Source organism: Sebastes fasciatus, chromosome 13, assembly GCF_043250625.1.
Source record: "Sebastes fasciatus isolate fSebFas1 chromosome 13, fSebFas1.pri, whole genome shotgun sequence".
Classification (NCBI taxonomy): Eukaryota; Metazoa; Chordata; class Actinopteri; order Perciformes; family Sebastidae; genus Sebastes; species Sebastes fasciatus.
The window spans coordinates 24,330,667-24,353,559 of record NC_133807.1 but is presented as its reverse complement, the minus strand read 5'-3'; the positions used below and the strand labels follow the sequence as shown (position 1 = coordinate 24,353,559).

Sequence of the window (22,893 nt, the reverse complement as noted above, 5' to 3'; positions counted from 1 at the left end):
TTCACTTTATTATTTTTTACTGCTCTGTATCACCAAGTCAAATTAAGCAATTCTGAGAAGTGGACGTAGTCACCGTGACCCTCTGGTTTGTAGACTGCCGTTTTGAAGGGTTGTGTCTAGAAGGTAACCCGCAAATTGCAAAAACTTGCAAAAAATGGGTCAACGCCTAACCTTAACTATTCGAGGTCAATGTCTAACCTTAACTATGAGAGGTCAATGTCTAACCTTAACTATTAGAGGTCAATGCCTAACCTAAACTATTCGAGGTCAATGCCTAACCTAAACTATTCGAGGTCAATGCCTAACCTAAACTATGCAAGGTCAATGCCTAACCTAAACTATTCGAGGTCAATGCCTAACCTAAACTATGCAAGGTCAATGCCTAACCATAACTATTAGAGGTCAATGCCTAACCTTAACTATTAGAGGTCAATGCCTAACCTTAACTATTAGAGGTCAATGCCTAACCATAACTATTAGAGGTCAATGCCTAACCTAAACTATTCGAGGTCAATGCCTAACCTAAACTATTCGAGGTCAATGCCTAACCTAAACTATGCAAGGTCAATGCCTAACCATAACTATTAGAGGTCAATGCCTAACCATAACTATTAGAGGTCAATGCCTAACCATAACTATTAGAGGTCAATGCCTAACCATAACTATTAGAGGTCAATGCCTAACCTTAACTATTCAAGGTCAATGCCTAACCATAACTATTAGAGGTCAATGCCTAACCTAAACTATGCAAGGTCAATGCCTAACCTTAACTATTCAAGGTCAATGCCTAACCTAAACTATTCAAGGTCAATGCCTAACCATAACTATTTGAGGTCAATGCCTAACCTTAACTATTCAAGGTCAATGCCTAACCTAAACTATTCAAGGTCAATGCCTAACCATAACTATTAGAGGTCAATGCCTAACCATAACTATTAGAGGTCAATGCCTAACCTTAACTATTCAAGGTCAATGCCTAACCATAACTATTAGAGGTCAATGCCTAACCTAAACTATGCAAGGTCAATGCCTAACCTTAACTATTCAAGGTCAATGCCTAACCTAAACTATTCAAGGTCAATGCCTAACCATAACTATTTGAGGTCAATGCCTAACCTTAACTATTCAAGGTCAATGCCTAACCTAAACTATGCAAGGTCAATGCCTAACCATAACTATTAGAGGTCAATGCCTAACCATAACTATTAGAGGTCAATGCCTAACCATAACTATTAGAGGTCAATGCCTAACCTTAACTATTCAAGGTCAATGCCTAACCATAACTATTAGAGGTCAATGCCTAACCTAAACTATGCAAGGTCAATGCCTAACCTTAACTATTCAAGGTCAATGCCTAACCTAAACTATTCAAGGTCAATGCCTAACCATAACTATTTGAGGTCAATGCCTAACCTTAACTATTCAAGGTCAATGCCTAACCTAAACTATTCAAGGTCAATGCCTAACCATAACTATTAGAGGTCAATGCCTAACCATAACTATTAGAGGTCAATGCCTAACCTTAACTATTCAAGGTCAATGCCTAACCATAACTATTAGAGGTCAATGCCTAACCTAAACTATGCAAGGTCAATGCCTAACCATAACTATTTGAGGTCAATTCCTAACCTAAACTATTCAAGGTCAATGTCAAATCTTAACCATCTTGTGAGAGTTTAGCAATTTGCATCTTACCGTCTAGACACGACTGTTTTGAAGCCTCGAATTCAGGCATTTTAGCTGGCGCCCTCTTGGTTCTTGGCCATCGTCATATAAGTTTTGGCCAATATACAAAAGTATTGGACAAATTGAAATCTTTGACCTGATGATTACAGTTTTATCTAGAAGGGGATGCAACATTTCATGGCAATCCATCCAAAGTTTTGTCTAGAATTTCACATCATTATGTCAACCAGCTGGTGTCACTAAAGGAAAAGTAAGAGGATCACCAAACTCTATGAATGAGTCTGTACCAAATTTCACGGCAAACCATCTCATAATTCCAAAGATATTTCAGTCTGGACCAAAGTAGTAGCTGATATTTCATGTTTAACAGAAACCCAACATGTTGAATTCCGGATGTAACCACTCAAACAAAATCCTGTCTGACATATAACATCTAAAGGTTAAAGAGCGAGAAGGAAGAGAGGCCAAGACACACACATTCACAGAAATGGCCTTGAATGTTAAACAGCTACCAGCTTCATCTGTTCTGCCTCAATATAAGGGACATTATAAAACTAGACCATTGTAGTTGGCATCCTCTGGCATGTCGAGTATATTTTCTTTGACAATCTAATTCTGCTTTCTAAGAAGTCTTTTACCAGACTGGATGTGATTCATTTGGGGAAAATAGATCTTGTCATCCATATATGAGAAAACAAAGAGGGTGCATGTACAACAGCAAAATACTACAAAAATGTTATTATCCTCTGTAACCATGTTATCAGTCTTGAATCTTTCCTTGTGTACTGTGGGGGAAAAAAAGAGGGCAAACTAGAAGGACTCAATTCATAAAGGCAATAAAAACCAAAACTGTCAAAAGCAATGCATCTCTGCGTTACGCCAATTCAAGAAAAAGGCCCTTTGTTCGAAACAATCTGCTTTCCCATCTCACAGCCAGACACGGCCGTAGAACCCCTCTCCTTCCTGTGTCTGCCTCCCGTTTTCCTTCATGACAGAAGAGAAATAGAGGAAGAAACAAAATGAGGGAGAGGAAAAAGCGAGTGCATCAATCAAGTCGCTTCTCACTGCCAACAATGAGGTCAGTCTTTCATTTACTGGACGAGCCACAACTGTCCTCCTACACATGTACACAAAGCGTTTTTAAAAACAATTTATTCTGGCATATATATCATACTATTCTTTTCATAAACACGATACATTTAGACTTTGCACTGCAAGTCCTGTCATGATACATAATCACATTTACATATATAGATCTCTAAACAACTATATTCATTTGCTTACCACAGGGTTCTTTATCTCACTGTCTTTTCCTTACATTATTTTCAACACTGAACATATTTTAGCTGCCTTTAGCCTGTAGCAGCCCCGGAGAAAGTCCTCATGTTAGCGTTTAAGGCAGCAGTGAGCCCTTCGCCCAGAAAACCATTCAACACTGGACTCGTCTGAACCCTGGGATAAACAAAGTCGTCGTCTGGGTTGAACGGCGAACTCTGGCTCCGATCCGGCTCGTCTTTGGCTCACACACACCCTTTAATTACATTTCAGCAACACTGAGATCACATAAAAAAAGACTCCTTTTAAAAGGTTTCATTCATGAGACCCCATCAATGTGTCAAAGCAAAAATGATGCAAAGTTTCCGTGACCTGTCAGGTAACACTGTCATCTAAATGTATAGCTGAGGATGTGTGGACAGGAGCTGGAACGAGAACCAGAGTTCAGTTTTCCACCCACTTTTCATTTATAAACCCCAATTCTGTAATGTCTGCAAAACCAGCTGCTTTCAATGATTTACTTTTAAGTCCTGAAAGTATCATTCGATTTGACACAGTCTAAATATAAAAAATATATTTATACATATATATTTGCTTATAAAAAAATCTAATTGGGATGGACATGGGGATATAAATACAAACTTTCACATTTGAAGTAAAAAAAAAAAATCTAATTTGGTAAAGAGAACAAAAACTCCACAACATTCATTTGACATAAAAGTGCATCTGATTTAAAATTGATCCTTAAACTTAGTCAGGGATGTTTGGGCCAGACACACATGAACAGTAAGATCTCAGGCAACGGAAATCACTTCCAAATTAAAGCCTTAAGTTTGTATTTTCAAACCGTAAAAAGCAGCATCTGCTTTACTTTCACATATAACTGATAACGAGTCCGCAGCATAATATTTTATCTGCCTTTTTTTGGCACTTAGTCGGCTGAGAACACCTGAAGAGCTACAAGAAGAGGATAAGTCCCACTGAGGCGAAAGGTAGAACAAGGCTTGAAATTGATTCCTAGACTTTACTGAAATGCACTGATTCTCTTAATTTCACTGCATGCATTCATAAGTTTTACAGGTAGAAGGATAATATTGATAGTGGAGGGAGTATATATTTTCTGTCATAGCTCTGATTTAAATCAGGTATTATAGCTGCATAGCCCCAGTTTGGTTTGCGCCTCTCTCGTATAACAATCACATTCCGGTGACAGAGCTAAGTACTTGTTTCTCTGAAAAATAATCACCCGGCAACACAATCATTTAACAGAACTTAACAGCTGCTCTAAAGGTATTCCCAGAGTCCTCAAAAACTCTTCCAACTATCTGGATGAAAATAAAATTTGGTTTGCCGCTTTAAAAAAATAAAGATTTTTAAACCTTTGTCTCAAGTTGTGACTGTATTTTCTATCCAAGTAGCTGGAAATGACACATATGTCATTGCTCTTTTTGTACAACAAAAGAAAAATATTCAAGTTTTATGTTGCATGAAAATATCAATATAGACAATTTTCTTAAATCTGTTACCAAATGCAAACAAATTGGTTGTTTGTTTAATTTATACATCGTAAACCAAATAATAAAAAATTGTCATCTTTTATATTTGTCTACAGTTGACACTTGAGAACTTGAGAAACATGTTAAATATATATTTTGTTGTGCAGCAGACTGAATAATTTTACATCCAGATGATCAGAAGAATCGAAGTAGTTTTGTTGCCTAAACCTAAATTGTTTCTGTGTTGGCGACACATTATGTGCCACCACCACTTATTCTGTGAGATCACGTTGCAGCGGAGAGAAAGTAGGATTTGTGCGGGAATAACACTAGGATCCTAGAAATGCGGTCCTGAAACTGCAGCCTCTTCTATTGCAGGAACATAATATTGCTTTAGGGATTTTGGAAATACCCTCAGAGCAGCAGTAAGTGATGTTAAACAACCTTCTGGTTCTGTTCAAAGATCACAGTCGTAATTATTTTCCAGTGAAACAGATGCTTCCCGATGTGACTTGAATGTAACACATAAGAGGCACAAACTAGGGCCAGCGGAGAAATTTGCGTATTTGGGTCCTATTATTAATTTCTACCTAAACCACGTTAACTGATGTCTTAATTCTGAAGATATGAAACTAAAACATGCCTCAGTCTGTTAAATATTGCTTATTCTTCTATTAAACCCCAGTTTAGCTACTCTACACATATCCCCATGTGACATCGCTTCATCTGTGTTTCATCCAATCTACACAAACATGCAAAGTGCATCACAAATAGCGGAACAGAGTTCTAGTTTAAGGCTGTAGCTCTTTGTTTAAAACGAGAAAAATAGAGAACAATCCTGTCCAATTAACACTGTTGTGCACCGGTGGTGTGCTGTAGCTCAGCTAAATGTTTCAAACACTGCAGGGCTTCCTGCCATTTCTCATGACTGCCCAACATGTGAATGTAAACACAGGAGAGGACACTTAATGAAGACACAACTGGTGCATGACTTGACTGATGCCTCATTTGGAGTGTGTGCGTTTGTATCTGAGAGGGATCAGCAGCCCCATCAGATACTTAATGTTTTGTTTCCCCCTGGTGGTCACTCTTGTAAGAGCATGTACTGGCATTGGTTTTCAAGGCATTGGTGAGTGCTGTTTTCTTGTTATTTGGATTTGTGGAGGAGCATCTGAACGGTGGCAGACGCTCGGTGGGTAAAACACAGACTTCTAGACCAGCTCCACGTCCGGATGTCAAGGAAGCTACAGATCCTGCTGAGGCGACTCTGTGGTTAGTTCAGAAGTTCAGAAACCAGGCGGGTTTCAGCACAGAATCTGGGAGAAGGGATGTCTGAGCAGCTCCTCGGCACTGGGCCTGTGTTTGGCCTCCACAAAAATGCACCTTATGAAGTCCCGCGCCTGGTCGGAGGCGTGCGAGGGTAGCAGTGGGTTGGTGGGCTGGGTGGCGATCTTGAATATTGCCGCCATGGCCTCGTATTCAGCCCACGGAGGCTTTTCCGTCAGCATCTCCACCACCGTACAACCAAGGCTCCTGTAAAAGAAATGCGTGCTTTCCTTTAATCCGCAGTGGAGTCACATAACAAGCTGAAACAAACACCAAACATTAGCAGCTTGACACTAAAGCTTTACAGGAATGTTTTGAGTGGCTGCAGAGGGCCTCCTCCACCTGTTTGGGAGGTACAAGCCCTCTTGAGAGCATTACTCCCCCTCCGGCCCAGGCTGAGAACCTGGAACATACCAACCTCTGTTACGACCTGTCTGACTGGCCTTCAGCCAATCACATCACTCCACTGGTAGGTCACCACCCAATCAGATTGCATAAGGGAATGTTGTCTGCTCTGTGTGTGGGAGTGTGGTAGGAACTGGCTTACATACAGCAGGCTCCTCGCTTTATTAAAAAGTTTTCCCTTTGAGAGAGTCTGCCTCTGGATCCTACTCAATATGATGCTGTTGAATAAAGGTATTCTACCGAGTCACTACATGAACATAATCATCATCCCCATTTGAAACTAAACTATTTTTACTGGGAGAGGCAGGTGTCATTTCCATCAAATTGTTGCTTGTACCTCAGATGTAAAAAGCCATGATGTCCGTGTTTGTGTATGTGCATGTTTGTCAGTCACACAGGTGTTATACTTCAGCAGTATTAGCAGTTATATTCCCTTAATTAAAAGCAAAAATGCTCCATTGTTTGTATTAGAGTAGTTACAGTACTTCTAAATCCCATGAAGAGTTATGATTTATAAGTCCAATCTGTTTAAATGCTCTTTTGTACAATATCTCCATTATTTAGTGTCCTAGTCGATAAATTTGAAAAATCTGCTCTACAGCTTCTACCAGGCGGATATTGGATTATTATTATTATTGGTCAATCACGGCGTCCTACAGTCTCTGTAGTAGTTCATGTGGCTCACTGCTGTGTTTCTATTTTTTTTTTTATTCTTGTGTTGTTATTTTTTATTTGTGTGTATCTGTGTTTTTTATGTGTCGTATAAGCTACTGGATGCCAAGTATCCATATACCTATCTATCTAAATCAATTCATACTGGATTCAAATGTTGGATGCTGCTCCGAGCAATAATTTCTCAACAAATATTAATTTAGCTCAAGCATGACATCCATCCCCAACACACTTTCTTGATGAACAGGGATCAAAATTTCAACTACACTGCTTTAGAGCTTCAACAATTATTCTATTAGTTGATTAGCTGTCAACTATTAAATTAATCGGCAACTATTTTGATAATCAATTAATCGCTTTGAGTAATTTTTAAGAAAAAAGGAGTCAAAAGTCTCTGATTCCAGCTTCTTAAATGTGAATATTTTCTGGTTTCTTTACTCCTCTATGACAGTGAACTGAATGTCTTTGAGTTGTGAACGAAACAAGACATTTGAGGACGTCATCTTGGGCTTTGGGAAACACTGATCGACATTATTCACCATTTCTAACATTTTATAGACCAAACAACTAATCGAATAATCGAGAAAATAATCGATGGATTAATCGACAATGAAAAATAATTGTTAGATGCAGCCCTACACTGCTGTGTATCTGCCGGACTTACCAGACGTCAGCCTTCCTGCCGTAGCCCTCTCCGCTGATCACTTCCGGGCTCATCCAGTAGGGAGTGCCGGTCACAGAGCGGATGCCGGTGCCAGACATGCAGATGGTCTGCAGCCTCTTGCTGGCGCCAAAATCTCCGAGCTTCACGTTGCCCGCTGAATCCCGCAGGATGTTGGCACCTGAGTTGACATGGAACACGTAAATATTTTATCTGACCAATTCTGTGAAACATAATATTGATCTAGTGCCTAAACAGTATAATTCTCTGTAGATTAACAGGACTACCTTTGATGTCCCGGTGTACGATCATGTTGCTGTGCAGATAGGACATGCCCTCCAGGATCTGTCTGGTGTACTTCCGGGTCACGTTTTCTGTCAGCGCCCCGTAGGCCTTCAGCTGGTCTTTGACTGAACCCTGATAGAAAGAAAGCAAGTGATTTACACAACAGACTGTGAACACATCCAGGGTTTAAGACCACCAATCTGCCCCATCACTGAAGGTCTGAGCCAGGAGCACAGGGAGTAAAGGAGCCATGTTAGAACCTGGCACCTGAGAGAGGTGTGTGGTGCGTTCAAAGTACGGGCAGTGTAATGGGCCTTTAGTCCAAGAAACTATGGAGTCTAAGGAACTAAACTCAACAACTAAACAAGGGAGCAAAATTTACTTTATAGCATTTATGTCTGCATTTTCACCGCATCTGAAGAACTGCAGTGAATTAGACTGATAGAAGATTAAAAACTTTGTTCACAATGTAATTTAGCAAATTTGTGTGATGTCTGAATTGACATGCAGGAGAGGAAAGATGCCAGATATGCAGAGATAAAGTACAGCTGATCTGCTCTACGATTTGTAGACCTCAAACTTCAGAAAATCGGATTTGACTACTGGCTGACTTTTTTTAGACTCCATAAAAGTTGGCTACACAACTATAGCCCAGGATCCAAAACTGAAACAAGGTTACTGAGGTCAAAATTTAGTTCCTAAAAAGGTTCCTGGAAAAGAAAAAGTATTTCACTTTATGAACCGTGGGCATAATTTCACATGGGAGGAATTGAGGAAACATGCCCAACCACACTTCTGAATGCCTAAATCACCAACTTTATATCAAATCCAAATGTTAAGTCATGGGAACTGATTGTTTGCATTCCTCTTGTCTTTATTTCATTCTCTTATTAAGTGTCTGGCTTAGTTACATCATAACATTAGATACAATTGAACTGAACACAAAGACTGAGGGAATGGAGTTGATTTCTGGGTTTCGACCTGTGAACACAACCGTTCCTCTGAGCCCTGGTTCAAGCTGTGACATTAAAAGTTGTTGGGACTCACCCCCGGCATGTACTCCATGAAAATAGTGAGGGTCTTCTCATTGTGGTCCCTCAGACAGCCGTAGTACTGAACAATGCGCTCGTGATGCAGATTTTTCAGCAGCTGGATTTCGCACTCTAAAGCGCTGACCTCCTGCACGGACACAATGAGGAGAAGCAGGGAAATTACACACTGGACATTCAAACAACCGCTCAGACATTAAACATAAAAGCTGTCACTTCTGAACAATGCATCTTTGTTGATTTACTGTTTTCATGTGTAAACAAAATGCAATTTTCCGGACATGGTGGAGCCCCGCAGGCTCCGTCATATCTGTTACTGCTGATGACAAACAAATGTAACCATAAACAGGGATGACAAACTGCATGTGGAGTCTGCCAAAGAGTGAAACCTAAAGCAGAAAGTAACTGAAAGCCAATAGTGCAGCTCCCCAAAAGAAGTTCCTGTGTTTACTTCAGAGGCCACAACAGAGAGACAGACAGAGGGAAGTCAAAGTAATCCCAAAGTCCCAACTCAGGAGCCGGTTTAATAGAAACAACAACTGATTCACATCTGCTACAAGCTGAGGGTGGGAGGGGGGTGTGAAGGGGTGATGGGAGGCCAAGGCAATGCTGACCCGTCACCCCTCACCGCCGCCGCTCCCCCCACAACACTCGGCTCCTTTCAGATACAGGAAGTGACAGTGCATGTTTTCTCGGTGGAAGACAGGAAAGGACATTAAAATGGGGAAGAGGGGGGGTCGAGGGAGGAAAGAAAACCTCTTCAATAAATTCCACTTCTTGAGTTGTTCAGCCTCCTTCCTGCAGACTGATTATTTCATTTATGAGCCAGGGGGATACACTTTTTGTGGCTTAACACCTTACGTAAGACCATGAAACTTAGATAGTTGACTGATTAATAAAATGCTCACTCAGTTATGACAACTACCTGCGTTCCAGCATGATGGCCTGAACAGATTAACATACACAACATATGAGGTCATTCTTGGCGCTTTTACAGTTGGGCGGTAGCGCAGATTTGTTATTAATCAACAAACTAAGGTTTGATATTTTACAAAAGACTGTAATGTCAACATCCATGAGTTATATTGTAAAAGTAAGGGAGGAAATGACACCATTTCCTGACCAAAACAGCAGTGTTTTAATGCGCAACCAAGAAGTAGCAACATGTCAACATGTGCATGCAATGTCAGCAAAGCAAACTATATAATGTTTTACAGCTGAGGCAGTAACAAGAGGCATCATGTCCATAAGCACATACGCAATAGTGGGAATGTTCTCAGCAGAACCACAAAGAGAAAAGAGGAAAGAACAAGACAACCAAGTATTCTGCCTCTGAAAACATGAAAAGTTGATCTATCCATGTTATAGCTAATTCACACTACACGACTTTAGTCAGTCATGTAGTGTGAAAACCACAACGACTTGCGATCACAAGGCAGCAAGTTGTGATCTGATATCTTTGAAGGTTGTGTAGTGTGAATGAGGCATTAGTGTCTCACCTTGCTGGTCTCAGGACTCTCAGGATCAAACTGGACCTGCTTGGCAGCCAGCTCCCTCCCAGTATCCACATCGTAACACAGGTAAACCCGACCAAACGCTCCCTGGCCCAGAAGCTTCCCCCGCCGCCACGTCACCGGGGCACTGGGCGCTAAAAAAAAACAACACACACACACACAGCTGTTCATTTATGTTTTTACTTCAAATATACTCCAGCTCAAAGGCTTTGTGGTAAGATGAAACAGACCTGTATTGACCTGTACCTCTGTATTGGGTGCAAAGAGATTGATATCTATCTTCTTAACTGACTCTGAATTGTGCAACAATGCATATACAGGGATCAATTTTTACTTTTATTTTACTACCCAGGGTTTCAATAGCAGATTTCACTGACCCATCTTTTAAATATTGTTCAGTTTTTTCATCCAGCTAAAAGTAAATTCTGGTGAAAACCTCTTTATCTACCATTTATCTCTTAGGAATTGTGAAAAGTGTATTTTCGAAAGGACATTTGAGTTATTGTTGTATTGTATCAACACTCACACTTATGCGCAACAGAGCGATCTTGGGGTCGGAGTCTGCCCTGAGCGTCGACCAGCTGCCAGCTGCCCACGCTCTCCTCGCTGCCGTTGAGCGACCGGCGTGAGGGCACCAGAGTGAACAGGTTCCCCTGGGGGCGACGGATCCGCGGAAACGTTCGACGGCCTGAAGGGAGAGCAGGAAAAAGGCTGACTGAGGTTAAATATCACATGACAAAGAACAGGAGAGATTAAGGGGAGAAACAAACAAGTCACATCGTTGATAAACGGAGATACGATACAAATCGTCTTACCTTCACTGTGATCCTTATGATGCACGGAGACATGGTACCTACGAGGATAGGTGCCTCCTTTCCCTGCTACCCTGTCATACACATGATTCTCCCGGTCTGAAAGCAAATATCCAAAAAGGTCAAAGGTCAGCAGGATTACTCTGTAATTCAAACAGTTTAGCTCAGTTTACACTGAGTCACACAACATTCACGTGAGCGACTTCATCACTCTCCCTTGTATCTTATACTTATGAAGAACGCGGCAGATCTGAACTTGAAGTTACTGTTTATGTAGATTTCTGTTTTTCTGACTTTTAGTCCCAGTAGGAACTATTTTTCAAGGTACTAAAAGGTTCCTTCAGCTCATTGTTGTCTGCGTTTCCACTGCGGTCTAAAGACCCCGGAAGATTAGACATATTAGTTTGCTGATGTAGGAGGAGTGACAGCTGTTTTTACTCATTGTTGTATACAGTATAACAACGATGACGCCATAAAAAGCGACAAACAGGCATCATTATTTGTGCAAAAATAGTAAGCGTGGAGGAGATTCAAGTCGTGCTGCTGTTGATCGTGATTTACTTTTTGCAAATGAGGTCATTGAGTCAACGCTGGATAAGAGACGAGCAGTAGTAGCAAAGCCATTTCAAATCACCAGAAATGCTAGACTTAAGGATCGTAAACAGATTTTACGAGCTATTGCGGAGACTGACAGCGAGATGACCGAGATGGACTCGTGCTGTTTACGGTTGAAACTGCTGTAAACACAAACATTAATACATTTCTCTCAACTTACAGCCAAAGTCTATAAAAATCTTCTACCACGGCGTCCATGATGGTTTAATTTGAAATGAAAAGTGTCTGTCACAATGCTTTATCCCATAAAATGTGAGTGTGCTGCTTTAACACAATATTGGTGGTAACCCATGGTTACTGGGAAAGTTAAAGGTTGGAAGGAGCTTTTCTCACCTGAGCACTCCTGACGATTATCAGGGTAACTCTTGGCTCTGTGCATGCGAGACTTCCTCAATGAGGGGCTGTGAGAGAGGAGAAGGAAGGAAGATGAGTGCGGTTGAGACACTTTATTTTGGTGTTTATATAGAACGAGTTGCAGTTTTTCCAATTTTGCAAACACCAATCATGGATACAGACAAATAATAAAATATGCAGTGAGTTTCTGGGAGGCAGTATTTGCTCCTCACCTGTCTGAGTTGCTGTCCAGAGACTGACAGCTTCCAGAGACTGAGTTTTCTGCACTGCTCCAAGGATCCATCACCTGCACAGGGCACAATGGAAAATAAAGGCTGTGTTTACACATGTGCTTTGTGTGCACATGTTTCAGAAAGAAAATTCCATCCAAAAACAGAATTTATACTTGAAAACTTTGGGAGCATGAACCCAAAATCTATTTTTTTTTCGAGAACCCAGGCAATGTATAGATGGATAACTCTCAGCACTTAACTGAATGCATTGTTAGACATTTTACTCCTAAATTAATTTGACCTCATTCCCAAAAGATAATTTCATAATGTCAACAAACTCACATAAATGAGCAAAACAACTTCACAAATCCCTAAAGATCATGATTCATGCTTCGAGGATGAGTTGTTTATGTGATAAAATCGTCATAAACGCAACATAAGATTTATATTTTAAGAGGGATTTCCTCCATTAATAGTGCAGCAATGACTCACACATTGATCGCTGGTCTCAGGGATGAACTCCCCCTCACTGTTTATGCTGGTGTATGAACCTTGGCGGGCGATCCTCTGCTGGCATTCAGGCACGTAGCCAGGAGGCGGCGAGCTACGCCCCGTGTTCTGAGAACCTGGGATTACACAGAAGAGAATAAAACATTAGATATATGAGAAATAAACATTTAAAAACAATAACAGGTCTGAGGACTCAAACATGCATGAAAATGTCAGCAACAATGTGCTTTGAGGACATCAGTTGATTACATGATATTGTTGGAAAAACTGCTTGGCATCATTTTTTAAAACAAATAGGCCTTGTTCATCTATGTTGGGATTTATTTTCCATTGAGTACAAAAGCAAACATGCAGTAGTTGAGACCACAATCGTTAAGTGTGGGGAAAAAAATCGATACAGCATAGTATCGCAATATTTTGGGAGGCAATATTGTATCAATACACGGACGTCAAGTATCAATCTTTTATTATATAAACTATTAACCTCTTAACAATCCGCTATTCTGTCTTTCAGAGGTTGTAGCGGGCTCAGTCTTAAAGCTAGAGTGAAGATACTGGTATCATCTAAAACTAAAAAACCTAAGGAATCGTTGGTACAAACCATGTCATGTTAATTTGTCAGGAAGAACGCTAAATAACGCTCCAAAGTTATGCTAAATTTTGGCGAGGAAAAACTGACATGGCCAGTTTCGAAGGGTCCCTTGACCTCCGACCTCAAGATAAGTGAATGAAAACTCTGAGATGAAAATAGTGAAAACTGTATTACATAAAACAGATGTTGAAAAACTGCATAATTCGCAGTTCAAAAAAGTAATAAATCACAAATCATATCGCAAAATGTTTAAAATCATCATCGTAATATTATCGTATCGTAGGGTCTCTGGTAAAAGAAATCAAAGTGCTGATTGCTTCCATTCTGACTGAAAGGAGCAACGGCTGAGAGCTGGTTTTAATATTTATGGCCCGCTGCTGTCAAAGTCCAGCTCTCGAGCCTTCTCCTGCAGCCACTTCAACCTAAACCAGGCCACTGGTCCACCACACTAATAGCATCCTGTAATCTGATTGGCTGCCGTCCAGCAGGCACCGTCTAGTGATGGTGAACAGGAAAAGGAAGTGGACCCATTGCTAAAAGGGGAAGCCAAAGAAAGAGCAGCCAGAGAGAGAGCGAGAGAGAGAGAACACGACAGACAGGGAAATCGAGGCACGACGACGTGACAGCTGCTAGTAAATGAATATTAACAAAACGTTAAGGCTTCTGAGAACAATAAAGCGTCTAAATCAGTGTGTGAACCATCTCGATGCAGATAAGATTAGAGAGAGGTTTGAATGACAGGTGAAGATATGTACCAGTTGAAAGGTGGCGCCCCCTGGGCTCGGAGGATTGGTACGCCGTGCTAACGTCTCCAGTGGACTGAGAGGACTTGATCCTCACCTGCTTACACGGCACGTGGTGGGAGGGGGAGGAGGCCTGCAGTTGGAGAGAGGAGGGGAGAACAGGAAGCTTCAACACAGGATTAAACAATGTCAGCAAGCCAGTTAGTGTCATGTAAATGTAATGGGGAACTTTGATTTTGCACAACACGGCTCTGTGTGTGAAGAAATGGCGGTGATGCAATGGTACGCTGTAAATGCACGCCCAATGTGTGTGCTCATGTGTGTCTCACATTGCTGTGCTCCTGAGTGAGCAGCAGGATCCTGATGCTCTTCATGTTGGAGCTTCGGTCCAGCAGGTCGACCGCCTTGTCCAGGTCGTCCTGATCGCGCAGAGGGATGGACAACTGCGAGGATACGAGACAAAACACAAAATCATTAATATATATGAACAAATACATCTCAAGACTCACAAGCCTATCAAGGCTTTTGGAAACATTTTGAAATGTATAAATTAGGGCTGTCAAAATTAACACGATAATAATGTGTTAACGTAAATTCGTTTTAACGCCACTAATTTCTTGGACGCATTAACGCAACTTGTGATTTTTAGGTCATAAGAAATCATATGAAACTAGAAAATTAACAATCATGTTATACAAGCTTGTCACAAAAGAGGCTAAATAACGCTCCAAACAAGCGGAAATTTTGGCGTGGAAAAACTGGCATAGCCATTTTCAAAGGGTCTCTTGACCTCTGACCTCAAGATATGTGAAAGAAAATGGGTGCTATGGGTACCCACGAGTCTCCCCTTTACAGACATGCCCACTTTATGATAATCACATGCAGTTTGGGGCAAGTCATAGTCAAGTCAGCACACTGACACACTGACAGCTGTTGTTGCCTGTTGTTGCCAGTTTGACATTTTTTTTGCTAATTGCAGTACCTGTGAGGTAAAGCAAGCATATTTGTCCACTTCCATGCTGATACACATTCAGACATGTTGGTAGAGCTGAACTAACAACTATTTTGATGATTCATTTATCATTTAGTTAATTTAAAAAAATAATAATCTTAATGCAATGAACTAATGAAATTAGTACATCCACAGAATGTCCAACTTGTATTTGCAATTATTACTGTTATTTTTGTATTTAGTAAACCCAGTGATACAAACTGACCGAGAAAACAAGAAAGAAAGAAAACAACAACAAAAAAGTTAATTTTTCAAGCAGAAAAAAAAATCATTTTTCAACAAAAATACCAAACATTCCGTTTCCAGCTTCTCCACTTTACCTCATTGTTCATATAATGCAGGTCTAGCTGCTGGCCAAAGACAGCCTTGACTTTCTGCTGGATTTCCTCGAACTGCACAGGCCGTCCAAACATCAGGATCCTACACAAAGCACGAAATCACACAGACAGACTAGATTATGAAGAGATTTGTACCGGCTGCTAAGGAAACTGCTTTTAACTTTCATGCACATGTGCAAGCAAAATACACACACAAGCTGCTGTTTGTAGTGTGTGCAGATTCCTCTAAGTACACCTTGCATATTTGTGGTGTGTGCTGGCAGCCACGGACTAACCACAGTCATTTTCCCCTCCATTCTCCAGCTCACATACCAGTCTGAATTAAGTGCTGGAGTCGGAGTCTTTCTCATGAACTGGAACATGTGACAAGAACAGCATGGCTGCGTGAGTGTGTTTATGTCTCTGCGTGAGTTTATGCTCTCTCTCGCTTGCGTATAGATATATACATGTGTGGATGTAAAATGCCTACACACACACACACACACACACACACAACATGCATGTAAAAAAATGAAACTCACCTTCGCTCTCCTGAGAACTCAAACTTTATCCTGACATCGTCCTGAGAGAAAACAGAAACAGGAAAGGTCAAAGAGTGGACAAAAGAGGGCATCAAAGTGTACTAAGAAAGGCTGTGCTGATATTTTAACACGTGTAAAGATGTGATTTTCCCAAAAGAAAAGACTTAAAAGACTGACACACACAGCACATGCTCCTTCTTCACTTATTGGCCTTACACAAAGATTGTTCGCTCGGAAGACGTGTCACTCTGCACCTCCTCAGTTGTGAAAACCCACTTCCACTCGTAACAAGTCCAAACTTAAGTTATTGAGGTGGGAAAATGGTGGAGACTGTCTTTCCCAGGGGGACAATCTCTGGTTTTAAGCAAACACTACATTGCACATTGAGTTGTCTGCTTTGGCTATTCTCTGAGGCTGCAGGCAGCTGTGGTAGAAAGCCAGGGTGGGTGGGCTACTGGCGGAATATATTTTTAGAGAAGAAGTTGAAAATAACTGGATTTAATACATCTGTGAGTGACTATCTTGAGAATTCAACTCTCATTATGCTAAATTAGCGTACTGTGTGGGCTGAGGGAAATAGTAAGGAACAGGAATATACTTCTTGCATGGGTGATACCCAATTACACGGTTCTTTATTGCAGCAGTGGTCCAAAATCTTAATTATATGGTCAACAGACCAAAGGCATGAGGAAAAACTTGTTAGCGTCTAAGGCCCTCCTGACTTCTAAAATTAGCGTCATTCATACTGAACACAACTTAAAGACTAAGTGTTTAATTTGGGAGGAAATGTGTTTAGTTGACGTTGACCTAGTAGAGAGCTATACATATTTGGGTATTGTTCTTGATGACAAACTGTGCTTTGATTCCCATGTTGATGCCTCTAAAAAGGTCCAGCAAAGACTTTTTTTTCTGAGAACTCTTCTTCTGAGATGATGACTTTCTTTTACAGATGTTTTATTGAATCTGTTTTAACCTTTTGTTTAATTGCTTGGTTTGGAAATCTAAATCTGTCCAACAAGAACAGACCTGTTAGTCTTGTTAAAATGGCCAGTAAGATTGCTGTTCTTCCTTCGGAGTATTTTCTGCAACTGAACAACCAACCGCGCTGCTTCCTGTTTACACCGGCTCGCTCATGCCCAGTGTACATGAATGGTTATGTGATATGCGTTTTCAGGTGTGGTAGTGTGGACGGAGATTAATTCTGAAAACGGCACTAAAACGCTCATCTGGACGGAGATCGTTTTTGTTTTAAAATGCTGTTTGAAAGCAAAAACGTATTAGTGTGGATGTAGCCTTAGAAGGGCTATTGCTATCTTGGACCATCCACTCCCAAAAGTAGTTCAAGCTTTTGCCCTCTGGATGTCGTTTCAGGGCACCCGTTAGGAGAACTAATAGATTCCACGTCTCCTTCATTCCAATTAGTATTAATGTGCTCAATAGCATCTAGCACTCTGGCTGCACTTTCTGCACTTCCCTTGCACTATTGCACGATTGTATATGTGTGCAAATTTCCATTCCCTGCTCTAGCTCTGTGTTTTATCGTGTTGATGTGTCATTGATGTCTTTTTGTTTTCCCCCACAGTGTTGCAACTGTGTGCAAATGGACAGCTGAAGATTCATGCTGTGTACAGAAGACTGCCCAATGCCCACTAGGTTCATCACACTTCATCTACACCTTAAAACCTCTGAATATCCACACAGGTGTTTTCAATTATTCAGGCTGATTAGACCTCTGCTCAGGACCGTGTGGGCGTGTATAGACTGTAATTGATTGACATCCTCCTGTTAGCTTTGTTGCACCTGTTAGGGCGGGACAAATTACACCTTTATCATTCTCATTGGTAGATAAAGAGTTGTGACCTAATAAATTCCCATTAAAGCTCCTTCAACCTGAGCAGAGGTCTAATCAGACAGAATAACTGAAAACACCTGCGTGGGTGTTCAGAGGCTTTAAGTATTTAGGACTTACAGCAATTTTATTTTGATTATTACTTTGACAATTCCGCAGACCCTCCTTTGGCTGTCCATGGAGACATTTCTGGGGTTTAACCTGGGAGCTTTGGGTGTCAGGGTCTTGCTAAACACCTGCCTACATTACTTCTTTAGAACTACACTACTAGAGCCACTTCAAATGTATTTAACTTTCAGAAAATGTTTATAATATGTGTGTTTTACCCACAGGACCAACATGTTTTGAGCTACAGCTCACAGCGAAATCTAATGCCATTTGATTGTAATGAAAAAAAATAACAGCACCATTATGTTATTCCTTGGTTTATGAGAAATGCTAGTTTATGAAGACAACTTCACACATGCTCACGCTTCCAAACCATCTTCTGAAATGTTCAATCAGCAGCTATACTGCACCTGTCTGTTGGCCTGGGCCGGCGTCTTGGGTTTGCCGCTGTCATACGACGACACAGGCTGACGCCGCGTCATCTGGAGGGCAACCAGGTCCTTCATTATAGAGTGGAGAGCCTGCCTCTCATCTGAAGAGGATAATGGGTTGGGAAAAATACACAATTAGAGTGTGGATTGGATAATGGCTTGTGTGACAGAAAGAGAGAGATATATGAGCCCCTTGCACTTAGCTCTGCACTAAGAGGTGTGTGCAGACAATTAGTCAGTCATTTCTTAACTACATCCATATTGAGACTATCCTGTGACGGGGTGTTAGAGGCAGGGAAGGACTGCAGTGTTTTTGATATGCCTATTCCCATGTTTGATCTCAGGGCAAGCTCTGCCTTGGCTGGACCGGCTCACGAAGAGAAAATATTCTCCTTGTGTAGCTTGGACAGACATCATACAGCCCCGGGGCAGCGGAGAGAACCAGACCCCCATCTACATAACGCCGAGAACCAATCCCTCATCCGACAGGGTCTGCAGCTCGCACAGGCTCTGGCCTCAGGGATGGTGTTTGGTACGAGTGTATATATGTGTGTGTCTGTTTTTATCTCGTGCTGTGAGGAAACCATACTCTGTCTAACATCAGAACTTAGAGGACTTACTCATTGTGGCGATGTTTGCGTGCGTGGGATACAAGCCGGTCTTCAGAAACGTGTCTGTGGTGTGCCAACACACCAACAGCCTGTAGTTATAAAAACAGAAATCAATCAGTTAGAAGAGAATGTGTGTTTTTGTTCATATTTCTTTGCTCGGAGACGGAGCAGAAGGATGTGAGTCATCGAGTCAGACAGGAGACGACATATGACAAAGGTTATCAGCCAGTCTCACAAGTATGCAAGTACCTCAGCCTATAAAACATCCCCTTGGTGGTTATCGTCACTAAGATGAGGAGGCCATAAGAGAAAGAATGAAACTTGAAGGCTGGCTTGACAAAGTAGCTGCACTGCACCCTTATTATATGGTATCTAGGTAATTAAATGACATGAAATGGTGTTTTAATGCAGTGATTCCCCCCTAATTGTATCTAAGAAAAGCTGAGTCCACCCCATACTTTCTGACGTCACCATCCTAAAAAAAAATTACAAATCCTCCAAAATCCTCTCCAATTTGAATAAAGCGATTCAGTGTATTCAGTGTATTAAAATCAACTTTATTTAATGAAAATAACTTGTCAGTGCGTGTCTCTTTGTGTGCGGAGAGCGGGAGAGCAAACAGTTTTTTGACCACATTGAAAATGTTGTTTTTTGGGGCAGCTGTGGCTCAGAGGTAGAGGTTGGTTTGATCCCTGGCTCCTCCAGTCCACATGTCAAAGTGTCCTAGAGCAAGATACTTAACCCCAAATTGCTCCCGAAGGCTGTGCCATCAGTGTGTGAATGAGTATTTAGATTAGATCCTGATGTTAGGGAAAACCCTGTTGTTTATTCTGGCATCATGTTGGTGACATTCTTATGTAAATAAACACGCGTGTAAACACAACAGGCAATATCAAGGTCAATAAGTCCACAACGTAATTATCATGACAGGCCTAATCAGAGAACCTAGTTTTCACCTACAGCACAAAACCTTTTTCATGCATAATTCCTTGCAGACAAGTAAAAAAATGTAACCCAAGCCTCCAGAACACATACCTAAAGATTTGTCTGACTGAGTGCCCGAGACTCAGAGTGAATGAGAAAGTGTGCAGTGCATGCGAGAATGTGTGTTGTGTGTTTTGCCCATGAGAAAGAATGAAACAATTGGAAACGGCTGAAATTCAAGCTGCACTGGCAGCGATTAGTCTGGCACAGTTCATACGGGAATAACGTTTTTTTTACAGAGAGTTTTCTGCCATTTTAAATATCTACCAGCTTTAGACGTCTCTGATTGCACGAGCAGCAAAAACCCCTAACTCCGCTGTGTTATAGCTCCATTGTTGATGTTAACAGAGCAATATTATCTGCCCTGCTCAAGGCGTCAACAGCATTATAACTGAGGCATTTCCTTCAATGGAGAAGGTTTCCCCCAAACTTGTACCAATAAACCTTTGGATTCAAACTAATTCAACAAAGGAGAACACAAAATAAACTTAGTTTTCTCAATTTCAGTAGATGATGTGTGAATATTGGTTGGTAAAGCTGGTATGACTGACAAAAGCAAAAGACTTGCATCACTTGCATCAAATGAGACTTGATTCAAATAAACTATCTCTACCAGAGATGCACTGGTCTGACTTTTTCTCTCCTGATTCCAGTAGCTCAACTCAGGTATCTCCTGATACCAAATTAGATCCGATACCAGATCTCTCTTTTTCAAACAATTAAAATCGATATATTATCTCACTGTGTGAAACTCCTTGGGATCATTTTTATGCACAGTAACTTGAATCAAAGGGATGACTGTGGCGCTACATGCTGATTTGGCCGCCCATTGTTACTGAATGCATGTAACTGACATTGATAAAGAAACTGTCACGTCTAGCCGAAACTTGATCTGCTTGATAAGATCAGTATCAGCACAGATACCGTCGCAGTAAACTGGACCAGTGCAGTACATAAATATGAATTTAAATCGTACCTATTCACCCAGGCTTTTCATTAAGACTGGTTATTATTTTATTCACTTATTTTATTGTATTTAAGTTGTACAATTTAAATTGTATTACTGTAATACCTATTTTATTGTATTCAATTTGTATAATTTTATGATATTTTGATGTTATTTTAGTAATAACTTATTTTATTCGATTTTATTTGTATAATTAATAATAATAATTAATCGACAATGAAAATATTCATCAGTTGCAGCCCTAGACTAGTTTAATTTACAAATACCAGAGACCGGGATGAACAGTGTCTGATGATGGAGCCTACAGAAGAGTGTCTTTCTGAGGTCAGATCTGCACAGTCAGAAGGCTGTCTGAGAAGAAAACGGGCAGCATCAGTACCTGAGGCAACTCATTGACTCTGTGGATTTCTGGGTAATAATCACCCACAGGAATGCCGGGCATGTCCGTCCGTGGTCGGCGGAGCGTTGCCACGATGCTTTCAAGCTTCCGATGCTCTCATGTTCCCCTGCCAACGCAGTAGGTGCCAAGTACTTTTGTCCTTCAACTCTTAGAGAACTTCATGCTTGGACCATATAATCCCTATTGAAGGGTATAACTCCCTACTATCTGCATGGATGTACAGTCACTCCAGGACACGCTTTGTCCCCAAAGAGAACAGTAGAGATGCTGGATCTGGAGAGAAAAGCTCTAATTGTGCACCTCCTTATAGTCAACAACCCAACAACTAACGTCTCTGTCCATTCCCCCAGCTACCCTCTTCTTTCTCCTGCTTCTCCTGATTTTAATTACCTCCCAAGCGGAATGCCGGGAATTCAATGGAGAAGGACGCCGCGCTCTACCAGTCCAGTCAGCTGTGCCCGCTTTATTTTCCTTGTATCACATTTCCAGGACTAGCAGGATTTACATGGATTTTCCTCCCCCCCTCTCTTCTCTGTCTGCTTTGAGAGGTGTTTAGTCTGAGGCTGTTTTTCCCAGCCACAGTTCTGACTCTGTCTCTGGCCAGTCATGCATCTGGACTCAGTGCTTCACTGCAAAACCTCCTGGCCTGATGTCTCTCTTGTTTCAGGTGCACATATGTTTTGGGTTCAGGGTAACCCACCACATTTAAATATTGCAATCTCGGCAAGTTGAGATTGCAATGTTTAATATTTAAATATTGCAATCTCGGCAAGTTGATTGTGCTTGTCTAGGCTAAAGTCTCAAATGCCCTTTGTAGTGATTTAACACATACATGCAGACACATTGAAATAAACATTTCAAAAGATGAGCTTATGTACAAGGAGATTTGAAAATGCAGCTTATTCTGTGTGTTCAGATAACAATATGTGAAGGTCATAGAAAAGTTAATAAAGATAAAAAACAAGGAGGCCCATCTGTGGTCCTTACCTGTATCTGCTTCATAGACTGTATATAAAGATCGCAATATGACAGCTCAAGTCAAAACACCTCAGTTCGTCCCCAAGTGGCCGCTGTATTTATACCCTGCACCTGAAGGAAGGGTGCTTTATTGAGCTGTTAGTGTGACTACAAACAGAGTTCACTCCCAGCTCCCGTATCCGGGATATTTTGGCTTCACTTTTGTACAGTGGGAAGAAGTGGAGACGTGTCGTCCATCTTTATATACAGTCTATGGTACGCTTACACAGGTGTATTTGGTGCTGCATTCTTGAATAACTGTAGTAACTGCAATTTAAAGATTAAAAGTAATGACTCACTCTCACTGTATGTACAGATTTGAACTCATTTGGTGTTTTGACAAACACTTAACTAAATTATTCACATTTTCTGATGCTGTTGAAGGTTTGTTTACATCAGCAATGCTTGCAAACACAGCTGTTAAACTGGCTTCTTCAAGAATATTCAT

General features: G+C 41.0%; 1 protein-coding gene across 1 annotated transcript in view; it reads right to left on the bottom strand.

Annotated features, from left to right (window-relative positions):
* Positions 1 to 2,821: 2,821 nt before the first annotated feature.
* Positions 2,822 to 22,893, bottom strand: part of map3k3 (mitogen-activated protein kinase kinase kinase 3) — a 22,805-nt gene continuing 2,733 nt past the window's right edge. The window contains exons 2-17 of the mRNA XM_074656350.1: positions 19,087 to 19,166; positions 18,446 to 18,567; positions 16,079 to 16,119; positions 15,540 to 15,639; positions 14,537 to 14,650; positions 14,220 to 14,340; positions 12,855 to 12,988; positions 12,363 to 12,436; positions 12,130 to 12,197; positions 11,185 to 11,280; positions 10,896 to 11,057; positions 10,355 to 10,503; positions 8,854 to 8,985; positions 7,809 to 7,938; positions 7,525 to 7,702; positions 2,822 to 5,990 (exon numbers count right to left, since the gene is read on the bottom strand). Of these exons, the coding sequence (XP_074512451.1) occupies positions 5,762 to 5,990; positions 7,525 to 7,702; positions 7,809 to 7,938; positions 8,854 to 8,985; positions 10,355 to 10,503; positions 10,896 to 11,057; positions 11,185 to 11,280; positions 12,130 to 12,197; positions 12,363 to 12,436; positions 12,855 to 12,988; positions 14,220 to 14,340; positions 14,537 to 14,650; positions 15,540 to 15,639; positions 16,079 to 16,119; positions 18,446 to 18,567; positions 19,087 to 19,090 (1,854 nt within the window). The 5' untranslated portion in view covers positions 19,091 to 19,166 and the 3' untranslated portion in view covers positions 2,822 to 5,761. The remainder of the gene's footprint in view (positions 5,991 to 7,524; positions 7,703 to 7,808; positions 7,939 to 8,853; positions 8,986 to 10,354; positions 10,504 to 10,895; positions 11,058 to 11,184; positions 11,281 to 12,129; positions 12,198 to 12,362; positions 12,437 to 12,854; positions 12,989 to 14,219; positions 14,341 to 14,536; positions 14,651 to 15,539; positions 15,640 to 16,078; positions 16,120 to 18,445; positions 18,568 to 19,086; positions 19,167 to 22,893) is intronic.